At 40.3% G+C, this 11,418-nt stretch overlaps 1 protein-coding gene across 1 annotated transcript in view; it reads right to left on the bottom strand.

The window, feature by feature from the left end:
* ANXA10 (annexin A10) overlaps nucleotides 1–11,418 on the bottom strand; it is a 72,603-nt gene that overhangs the window by 38,122 nt on the left and 23,063 nt on the right. Inside the window, exon 4 of the mRNA XM_032172284.2 lies at nucleotides 5,837–5,886. Coding sequence (XP_032028175.2) covers nucleotides 5,837–5,886 — 50 coding nt within the window. The remainder of the gene's footprint in view (nucleotides 1–5,836; nucleotides 5,887–11,418) is intronic.

Here is an 11,418-nt window from a genome sequence, read left to right as displayed (position 1 = left end):
AAGTTTCAATGCCCTGCCCTTAAGGGTCTCATGTTGCCCCTTATATATAGACATATATATATAGAGACATATACATACATAGACATATATATATAGACATATATATAGAGACATATACATACATAGACATATATATATAGACATATATATATATGTCTATGTATGTATATGTCTCTATATATATGTCTCTATATAAGGGGCAACATGAGACCCTTAAGGGCAGGGCATTGAAACTTACAGAATTGTATGAATGTATAAATTAGAGATATTATTCATAAAATGAAGGTTCGTGGAAAGCGTAGTTGTGAGGTGAGTTTTTTTTTTTTTTTTTTTTTTTTGAGACGGAGTCTTGCTCTGTCGCCCAGGCTGGAGTGCAGTGGCGCGATCTCGGCTCACTGCAAGCTCCGCCTCCTGGGTTCACGCCATTCTCCTGCCTCAGCCTCTCTGAGTAGCTGGGACTACAGGCGCCCGCCACCACGCCCGGCTAATTTTTTGTATTTTTTTTTTTAATAGAGACGAGGTTTCACCGTGGTCTCGATCTCCTGACCTCGTGATCCGCCCGCCTCGGCCTCCCAAAGTGCTGGGATTACAAGCGTGAGCCACCGCGCCCGGCCGTGAGGTGAGTTTTGAAAGATGAAGTGGGATTTGGTCAGGCAAAGGCTTAGGAGATACCAACCATAAATAATGTTTCAGGACAGAGAAGGTACTGTTCTGGATAGAGTAAAACGTGCCTGTGAAGTACACAGCTAGCCTTCAATAAATGTTGGGTTGATTTGAAATTTGAATATTTTGCAAGAGACTTTGGGTGTCCTTGTAGTGCAAAGGGTATACCATGAGGCCCTAATAATGGAAAGTTGAGTAGGCCAGGCAGAAGAATGTGATGATTATCATAACAACTAGCATTTACTGAATACTTAATATTTGTCAGACGGTATTCTGAATATTAGAATAACTGTAATAATTTATTACAACAATGCTGTGAGTTAGGAACTGTATTCATTCCACTATGTAGATAAGAAAATCAGGCACACAAAGGTGACACAGCTAGCACCATAGGAAGCCACTAATTATATGCGACCAAAGTGATGAACATAGCAAATAGGTGATACCTGTGGCACGTTTTAGGCATTTTAAAATAAATCTGGTGGCAATGCGTTGAAGGTTTGAATGCAAATGGATCAATTCAATATACTTTTATCTCTACAGGATAGTGGCACCTGACAGTTGATAGAAAGGTAGAAAAATTAAAATAATCATCTCTTCCATGAGCCTTCTTCTATCCCTAAGTGAAATTGATTATTTCCTGGCCACCACTGCTTTATCTTTGCATTTATTATATTTCAATGACCACATTATATGATAAATATATGTGCATATTTCCCCCAAAAGTCTATCAGGACATGGACTTTCTCACAAATTCTTCAAAATTCAGCATCTAGCTCTAGCAAAGTACTGAGTGCACAAAATATGTAGAGTACAGCTTATAAATAATACATAAATGGATGTATAAGCAAATGAAAGAATAATGGATGAATGTGGATAAAGAAAAACTTGGTAAAGGATAAAAAAGGCAATGTTCAAGCTGAAGACTATGCAAACATTGCAAAAGTTTGTTATTTAACCTGTAGTCACATTTCTTTGATCACCACTCCCACCCCACACATGTATCACAACATATTTCTTCCCTTTACGTATTATATTTTTATACTAATACTGAATTGTAGACTGAGATTAGTAGTGCCAGTAGATGGCGCTTGTATCTTTGTTTTTAACTCAGAGGCACGCGCGCGTGTGTGTGGGGGGGTGTGTGTGTGTGTGCGCGCGTGTGTGTGTGTGTGTATACATAGCTATAGTTACAGTCAACTAATTTTGTAAAAAAGAAATAATATAATTTTAGGAAAATAAACAATATCAAATATAATCTAATGTTAGAATGTACAGGTTCTGGAGGTAGGGTTTTTAGGCTTGAATCCTCACAGTGCAAAATACCAGCTAGGAGATTCCAAATATGTTCCTTAACTTCTTTGTATCTGTTTTGCAATCTGCGAAGTGAAAATAATCACAGCATCTGCCTCGCAGAGTTGATATAAATGTTAAACGATTTAACTCAGGTAAAATTCTGAAAATATTTTATGGCATATTATAGGCATTCAATATATGTCTTTCCAACCCCAAAAACCTTAAGTAACTTGTTGCAAATAAAAGATGATTAGTTAGGTTGTTTCCCTCTTTACTATCCCCCATCTTTGTCTGTCTCCCTTCACCTCACAGTTTTCCTATATTTTTTGCAACTTTTACTATATCCCAAGCTTGTCCAACCTGTCTTATTTTGTTGTTGTTGTTGTTGCTTTTTTTGCTTTAGGCTTTTAGCAGCTTGAAGCCATGGTTTTTAGTTTCTCTCTCTAGTGATAAGCAGAAAAGAGGGATGGGGAAGGCCCTTTCTTGGCCCAATCAGAAACAGAAACTAAGAACCCCTGACTTGTATTTTCTCCCTGGTTACCCCTGCTATATCCGATTGTCAATGGATTCTGTTGTCTCCGACTTACAAATCTATCTAGAAACTGATGAACTGTTACTACTTTTACTGCTACAATCCTTACTCAGGCCACCATCATCACTCTCCTTTGTTAATATAATAGCCTCTGGCTGGGCACAGTGGTGCATGCCGGTGTTTTGGGAGGCTGAGGCCAGCAGATTGCTTGAGTCCAGGAGTTCAAGACCAGACTGGGCAGCATGGCGAAGCCCCGTCTCCACAAAAAATGCCAAAAACTTGCTGAGTGTGGTGGCATGCACCTGTAGTCCTAGCTACTTGGAAGGCTGAGGTGGGAGGATTACCTGAGCCTGTGAGGGTGAGGCTGCAGTGAGCTGTGATTGTCCCGTGGTACTCTAGCCTAGTGACTGTGAGACCCTATCTCAAAAACAATAGATATATTGTTTATATATAATATATATTATTTATATATTAAATATTAAATAAGCCCTATGAGTTATAGTTTATTTATATAAAATATATTTTATATAAATAGAATTGCTGAGAGGTGATATATATATATAATTTACTTATTATATATATATAATAGCCTCCAAGTGAGTTTCCCTTCTGTCCTTGTACCTTGCAATCTCCTTCAACAAACTTGAGAGTGTGATCCTAGGAAAATAAAAATCAAATTAGTTACTCCTCTGCTCAAAATGTTTTCTCTCACACCACACTCCAAAATAAACTATACCATTATTTTATACAATTGATCTTAGAAGAAAATGAACACTCAGTGTTTTATTCCCATGTAAATGACAAAGTCCTTACATGGTCAACAAGATACATAATATCTTCTTGGTAACTTCTCTGACTTCATCACCTACAATTCTCCTTGCTCCTGATTTCTCTTGCTCTGGCTACAGTGGGCTTCTTCCTGAACCTGGAATAGCAGATCTGCTGGAGTCAGGGCCTTTACTTTTGCCCTTCACTGTGCCCTTGATGTTCTTCCCCTAGGTATTCACAGGGCCCACCCCCTCTGCCTTCTTAGTGAAGCCTGCCCTGTTTATGCTATTTAAAATTATACCCCATCTCCCAACACTTCCTGTATTTCTCACCTGGCTTCTGCTTTTTTCCAAAGCATTTATTGCCTTCTATGCATGATCTCTCCCACCTAGGTGGAATAGGTAGAATGTAAGCTCCATCATGCAGAGCTGTTGGTGGGAGCTATTTCACGGCTATTTCACCAGCGCATAGAACTGTGCCTGCTACATAGTCATCACTTACAATATTGGTACAAAATGAATGAGTGAATGAAAGAGTGAATGAGGACTACTTGTAGTTCAACAATTATTTGTTTGGAGTCATTCTTGGCAATTTGAACATAAATAAGTGAAGGTCCTTATCATCAAGCAGTTTTCTTCAGTGGAGAGAAATACAGGAATTACAATTAAATTACAATACAAAATTTGGTAAGTGCTATAGTAATGGGAATAGCGTGCTATTATCAGGACACTGGAAGGAAGTGTTACTTTCAGTTGGGAAGACAAATATTGAATAATATGTTTAAATAACTAAACATTCCAAGTTCAAAGTGGAGCCTTCAAATAGGTTCTCTAATTAGAGTATTAAATTCTCACTAGGACTTATATATATATATATATATACACCACTTTTCAAATGCAACCTTTGCAGCGTGACTTTCCCCAGCTGGACTGCCTCTGCTTTCCTGTATTCCGAAGACTTGCCCTAAAGCAGACTCTGCTGGAATCACAGCTTGGCCTTACGTTAAGCTAATGACTACTTGCTTTGCAAATTGAGCTGTTCTGTGTTGCCCATGAAACTGCAGACTACCCCTGCTGCAGCTATTCTAACCACGCCATTTAAATTAAAAATAAAATGGCATTTTCTTATTTCGTATTCATCTTACCTTTATCTTATTATGGATAAACAAGGGCAAGAAATAGAAGTAAGACTAACATTTTTCTTGTCTGAATATGCACAGGGGAATAGTTTCCTGTGCTTTTCACTTATATGGCTTTTTCTATTATTATTTAAAATGTTATTTGCTGTTTAAATATCAAAGATGCATGCTGTATAAAGTGAAATTTGGAATTTGTCTTAATTCTATCTCCCTCCCCCAGTGGTCACTATGTAAATACTTGCATAATTTTATATTATATTGAAAAATTAAAATGAAATCCTAAGTCCCTCAACTGACTGGATGAACCCCTTCCCGGCCAAGGGGGGCCCAGAGCAATCTTGAAAACTGAGTTCCTAGCAATGATGGGATGGAATTTAGAATACACTTTATGATACTCCCTCCCTAGCTCACTGCCTTTCTTTCCTAAGAGTTAACCAGAAACCCTTTGGAAAGACTTACTCCACCCCTGATATCAACCAACCCTCTTACACTGCCTCTCCTTTTTGTGGTTTAGACAAAACAACCAGCCAGCATTCTTTCCTGGCTGGAGACCACTGACCACTGAGTGGTTCTGGCCAGTCTACGGAGGATGTGCAGTGAGGGTTTTCTGTCACCTTTCAGCGTCGGAGGGCTGAAAATTCCACCCTCGCAACATGCTAACACCACCGTGTTTTGAACATGGGTCCCGTGGAGAGGTATGAAGCTTAACTGCGCGTGTGCGTGTTTCTCCTTTCATAAATATTCATGACTCCTATAGCTTATTGAATATGTATATTCAGCCACCCTGTTCTGCATACATTTCTGTCTTATTCTTCTGGCTGTCAAAGTGTCTGTTTCCAGTTTTGGGCAGGAAACCATGCTTCCCAGCCTGTCAGAATGGCCACCCTGCAGGCTGCAACCTTTTATAAAAAATAAAGCTTTCCTTTCCAAATTTATGAACCTTGTTATTCTTCAGTTGACAGTATTATAAAAATGTTTGTGCAAGTTGCTTCATCACTTTGCAGTGGTAAGAGAATATTCTTTCGAATAACTTCGTTTTACGGATATTTTCGCAGTTTACATAATTATTTAATTTTCAGTGAAATTTGGGTTTTTGTTTGATAATAATAATACTTTGGTCTTCTAGACACACATAGTATATTAAAGCTAAACTCTCCCCTTTCAAATACCTGATAAAAAGTAACACAAATACTTTTAACAGTATACATGATTTCAGAAGAAAGAGAAACCGCTTGATGTAAAAATCAGGAAAAAATGAAAACCAGAAGATAAGCAAGTGAGCTGACCTTGGAGATGACCCTGCAGGTGAGTGGGGAAAGTAGAGGCTGGTTTCGAGAGATATTTGGTTTGGGCTTTAATGCCTAATTTAGGGCACTGTATGAGGAGAAGAGAACATTTACTGGGCAACGTAACACAGGGAATTAAGTCTGAAACCTCACATTATGAGGTTGCTATCCTCAAAGGGTTGTATCCTCAGTAGCAGCGCGAACTAGGAGAAAAATATTCAGCATTGAAAGATTGGCAGAAAGATTGGCAGAAAGCTCACGCTCACCACTCATTGCTTAGGCTTTGAGTAGGAGAACATTTTCCCTGATAATCTGAAGCAATAGACCTGTGCTTCCCTTGGGCTTGAAGTTCAAATTTATTTAACTCATATGAACTGAGACCTCCATGAAGAGAAATCATCATGAAAGCTGATCTCAAACTGGTGATTCTCATGGAACAGAAGAAGCAAATGCAAAATCAATCTTCAGAAATTCTCTGACACTCCAGAACAGAAAAAGATTCTCCCTAAAGAAACAAAAAACAAGACCCATCTCCTAGGTGATATAGTGGACTCAGCAACAATCAGAATTGAAACCCCATGAATTTGAGATCATTATAACAATCTGAGGGAATACTATGGAAAAAGTTAACAGACTTTTTAAAGAAAGCAAATAAAATTCTAGAAATTAAAAACTAAAAACAGTAGCTAATAAAAAACTGAAAATGAAATCAGTACATTGGGAAAATACATTTTAAAGTGACAAAAATATTCTCCATATGTAGACAAGAAATATATGGTATTTATATGGTAACATAAAGTTACCAGACTTGAAAGAGTGAATGAGAAGGACAGACTTTGGTCTAAAAGGATTTACAGTAGGAGAGACTGTGGACAATGCTGGAGAGACACTATTTCCAGTCTTCCAGAATACGTGAATCCTCAGCTATTTAGACAAAAATATACAAGCCTGTTGACTACCACAGTGAAACTATAGAATACCGAAAATAAAGAAAACTATCTTAAAAGCATCCAGAGAATAACAGAGAATCTATAGAAAAAAAGGACCAAAACAAACAAAATAATACCTCTCGATGTCAGAAGAGTTTTCTCAGAAGTGTCAATAAGGGCCGGAAGAAAAAACAAAAACAAAACTGAAGTTATATTTGCAAAGATGTACGGAAAAATAACTAGAATTCCGCCCAGAATTCTATAGCTATCTAAACTAATATCTAACAATGAGGAAATAATAAAAATATTCTCAGGAAAAGACTGAAATAATTTAACATTTATTTGTCATTTCCAGAAAAAAAGGAACTGCTAATGAATGTCCTTTTGAAAAAAATCACATTGAAATCAGAAACATAGAATTGGGTATTTGAAGAAAAATGTACAAATAAATTAAGAATCACAAATAAAACTAAAGAAACACTAACTTATACAATGACATAATAATGACTAATTTGGGGGAGGATAAAACAAGGTGGAATAAAAATATTGGTCAATAATAATATGCACCTAGAAAATTTCCCCAGCTTTTATGTCAATTACAGGAAAAAACTTGAGGTAAGAGATGTTATTGTGAACGTAGGTTAGCAAGTAAGATAGAGTCCATTTCAAAGACTGACTCATAAAAAATTGCCGGCCGGGCGTGGTGGCTCACGCCTGTAATCCCAGCACTTTGGGAGGCCGAGGCAGGCGGATCACTAGGTCAGGAGATCGAGACCATCCTGGCTAACACGGTGAAACCCCGTCTCTACTAAAAATCCAAAAAAAAATTAGCTGGGCGTGGTGGCGGGTACCTGTAGTCCCAGCTACTCGGGAGGCTGAGGCAGGAGAATGGCATGAACCTGGGAGGCAGAGCTTGCAGTGAGCTGAGATCGCGCCACTGAACTCCAGCCTGGGCGACTGAGCAAGACTCCCTGTCAAAAAAAAAAAAAAAAAGAAAAAAAAATTGTCACGACCAGGCACGGTGGCTCATGCCTGTAATCCCAGCACTTTGGGAGGCCAAGGTGGGTGGATCACAGGGTCAGGAATTCAAGACCAGCCTGGCCAAGATGGTGAAACCCTGTCTCTACTAAAAATACAAAAATTAGCTGGGCGTGGTAGTGGGCACCTGTAATCCCAGCTACTCAGGAGGCTGAGGCAGAGAACTGCTTGAACCCAGGAGACAGAGGTTGCAGTGAGCTGAGATTGTGCCACTGCACTGCAGGCAACACAGCAAGATTCTATCTCAAAAAAAAAAAAAAAAAATTGTCACATATGGGTCAAACCCAATTCAGTCAAAGGACTCAAACCCCTTGGCTGTGACAGAAATAACTGTGGTTCTGACCTCTGACTCAAGGGCCCACAAAGCTGAAACACATGGGATCAGTAATGATGAAGTTGCACCTGATGGAGGACTTTGTGTAGGCCAAAACCACTGGAAATTCATGTGATTGAGGTGTGCACAGCCACTGTACAGGAAATCAACGTGTCATGCTGACTGATGCAGAGCCTCTGTCTCCCTCATGTCCCCTGAACTTTTCCTTCCCTCTACCCCAACTTCTACTGCTTTCAGGAGAAAAGTGAGTGAGGGTGGGACAGAGATCTTCCTATTCCCATTGTGGACTAGGGCCATGCACATTTGCCTTTGTGGAGCAGGAGGACTCAAGGATATGTGAATCTGTTGGATGCAGGTGTCCATGTCACCATTCTACCTGGACTCATCGGTGAAAGTAAACCCAAATTCAAAGGATGGGTTTAAGCAAGGTTTGAAATGGAGAAGGAAAGTCAAAAAACCTTATGATTGGAGACCTTTAGACTAGTATAACTTCCACTGTTGTACGTACTTGGTATTCATGTTTATTTGTTTCTTCTGTGAATGCTCCTAATTACTGGAGGGGATGCTTTCCACAGGAAAACAGAATATGTAAGAAGTGCTACTACCTATGAAGCCCCATAAGCCTAATGATCACTTTCAGGCATAAGTTTCTATGATAGATGGTTTGCTGACTGGAGCCTCCAGCAAGGGAAAGCAGCCTGTCAAAGGTGCCTCTTGATGTTTTAAACTTGTTGCCTTCCTGATACAATTCCGGGTCTATCCCTTTTGAAAAGCAGCTACTGGCCTACTATTGGACTCCTGTAGAAACTGAATGCCTGATCCATGGAGGCCTTGTGACCCTGATGCCTGATATTCCCATATTAGGGTAGGTCAACTGGGACTCAATGAATGGCAAGGTGGAAGGAAACCAGCCAGTCTCACTTGTCAAATAGAAGTGGTACATCAAAGAATCCGGTAGGCCTGGACCCTGCAGTGTCTTGCATTTACATGAAAAAAATGGTAGCTATTCCTTTGGGGGAAACTTCTGGGGAAATCAGCAAGCTGTTGATTCAATGGGGACCTCAATCTGTTGCCCTAAATGCCATGGCCTGGTTCACTGGCGATTCCGATAAGCTGAAACCAGACAGTGTCCGCTGGGCTGCTGTGGCTGCTCAACTCAGAAACACCTGTGCAGAACAAAAAATGAATGATTATTGCCCCATGGGCAGAAATCAAGGTGACTATAGCTCTGAACAGTGTTCCCTTTGATAAACTCAATCTTCTTATTCACTCTTGGGCTGTTAGCCTTCTCTTTGGGTTAACTCTTGGAAAAACACAAACTGCATATTAAACAGGAGTTTCCTTCTGTAGTCTGTGGGGAAAAATTGCAGGTGCTGATAACTTTTGTGTCCTTCTTGCAGCTGTCCACAGTAAGGGCTGATTCTCTGATGAGGCCAACTGGAATCCAGGCGCTGATCCAGCCTGCATTGCTCAGATCACACAGTTGCTACCTGTATTCATCATCAGACTGGACATCACAACACATATACCCTCAAAAGCTGGGCATGTGGTACAGCATTCTATGTTTCTGATGCCAAGGTTACCACTGCTTGCCAATCTTGTCACTTTCATCAAAGGTTGACTTGCTTTTTTCCTGGCAAAGGAAGTCACAATTCATAGGATATTGCCCCTGCAGTTCTGGCAGATGGATTGCATCAGACTTTGATCACCTCACAGACTTCTGTAGGTCCTCACAAATGATAACACTTTTTCAAGTTACAATATTGCTGTTTCAGTGCAGTCAGCTGACTTCCGCCACATCACTGTGGCCCATGAAAATAATCTGTGCCATGTTTTTGGCTTTCTAGACTACTTGAAGTCTGATCATCATGCAGTTTTATTAAAAGTGCCACTCAAGGCTGGGCATGGTGGCTCATGCCTGTAATCCCAGCACTTTGGGAGGCCCAGGCAGGTGGATTGTCTGAGGTCAGGAGTTCAAGACCAGCCTGACCAACATGGTGAAACCCCATCCCTACTAAAAATACAAAAAGTAGCTGGGCGTGGTGGCATGCACCTGTAATCCCAGCTACTCGGGAGGCTGCTTGAACCTGGGAGGTAGAGGTTGCAGTGAGCCAAGATCACGCCACTGCACTCCAGCCTGGGTGACACAGCAAGACTCTGTCTCAAAGAAAAAAAAAAGCCACGCAACAATAGACTAAGAGTCAAGGTATTTGATGATCTCCACCATCCCTAGGCTTCTGGTATTGCTGCAAATTGATCAGCTCAGTAAGTCTTCTGACTCTATCTTCTTGACCTTCGTCTGGCCTACTTAGCTTAGTAGGGAAGTTTGGTCCCTGAATTTAATGGTTCCTGGAAAATATTAACCTCCTTTCAATTTCTTGGAAAATGACCATGATGGAGGAAGAGGGTCATATAAACATATTTGTAAAATTTGGGATTTCACTCTGACCTTTTCTAAGTATGATGCTTCTTTCTTTCTCTTAATACTGAAAGGATAATACAGTGGGTAGGGTGTTAGCAAAACTTTGCAAAACTTACAACTGAGGCAATTCCAGTGAAAGAGAGCTGGCCTAACTGACTCCATCTTGCTTCTAACCTCCAAGATGTACTTGTTCATTCCTGGTCATAGGCTGGACTAACTTTGGGACAACTTAGGTTATAGTTTAACTTTGAAACAAAGACGGTAACAGCCCTTTTCTAAAACAAATCCCCTAGGCTGCCTCTGCAAGACTAACAAATTATCTACAAGATTAGAAATGATGGGTTAGGAATCTTGCAGCTGGAGGCTGTGACATTCTGAACCTCCCTGAATTGTTCCTCAGGAAAGCATCAGTGTTATACACTTGATCTTAGCCAAAAGGCCGGGAAGCAATTCCACATCAGTATTATAAAACCTAGGCTCAGTGCTTGAGATATTTTGCAGACCCTGTGCTCAGTGGATTAGCTGGCAACACCCAGGTTGATAAGCTGGCTCATCTGGTCTTGTGGCCCCCACCCAGCAACTGACTCAGTGGAGGAGGACAGCTTTGACTCCCTATGATTTCATTTCTGAACCAGCCCATCAGCACTCCACACTTTCTGACCCCCTTCCCACTAAATTATCCTTAAAAACCCCCAAGTTTTTGGAGAGACTGATTTGAGTGATAATAGAACTCCTGTCTCCTATACAGCTGGCTCTATGTTAATTAAACTCTATTTATATTCCCCTGTCTTGATAAACCAGCTCTGTCTTGTCAGTGGGCAAAGAGAAACCACTGGGCGGTTACAATACCAACCTCAGGGTGTCCTGGTTGGTCTATTCTCTGGGTAGCAGCCTAATCAAAAGTGGACATAGGAATTCAAACTCAATTCTGGTTCTGTCACTTGGATTCTCTCTGGAATCTCATCATCCCAGATCATAAGGATAAGGATCATTGTTTTGGGTACACTATATG

This window comes from Hylobates moloch, unplaced genomic scaffold (assembly GCF_009828535.3).
Source record: "Hylobates moloch isolate HMO894 unplaced genomic scaffold, HMol_V3 SCAFFOLD_3, whole genome shotgun sequence".
Lineage (NCBI taxonomy): Eukaryota > Metazoa > Chordata > Mammalia > Primates > Hylobatidae > Hylobates > Hylobates moloch.
This window is presented reverse-complemented; position numbering and strand designations above follow the sequence as displayed.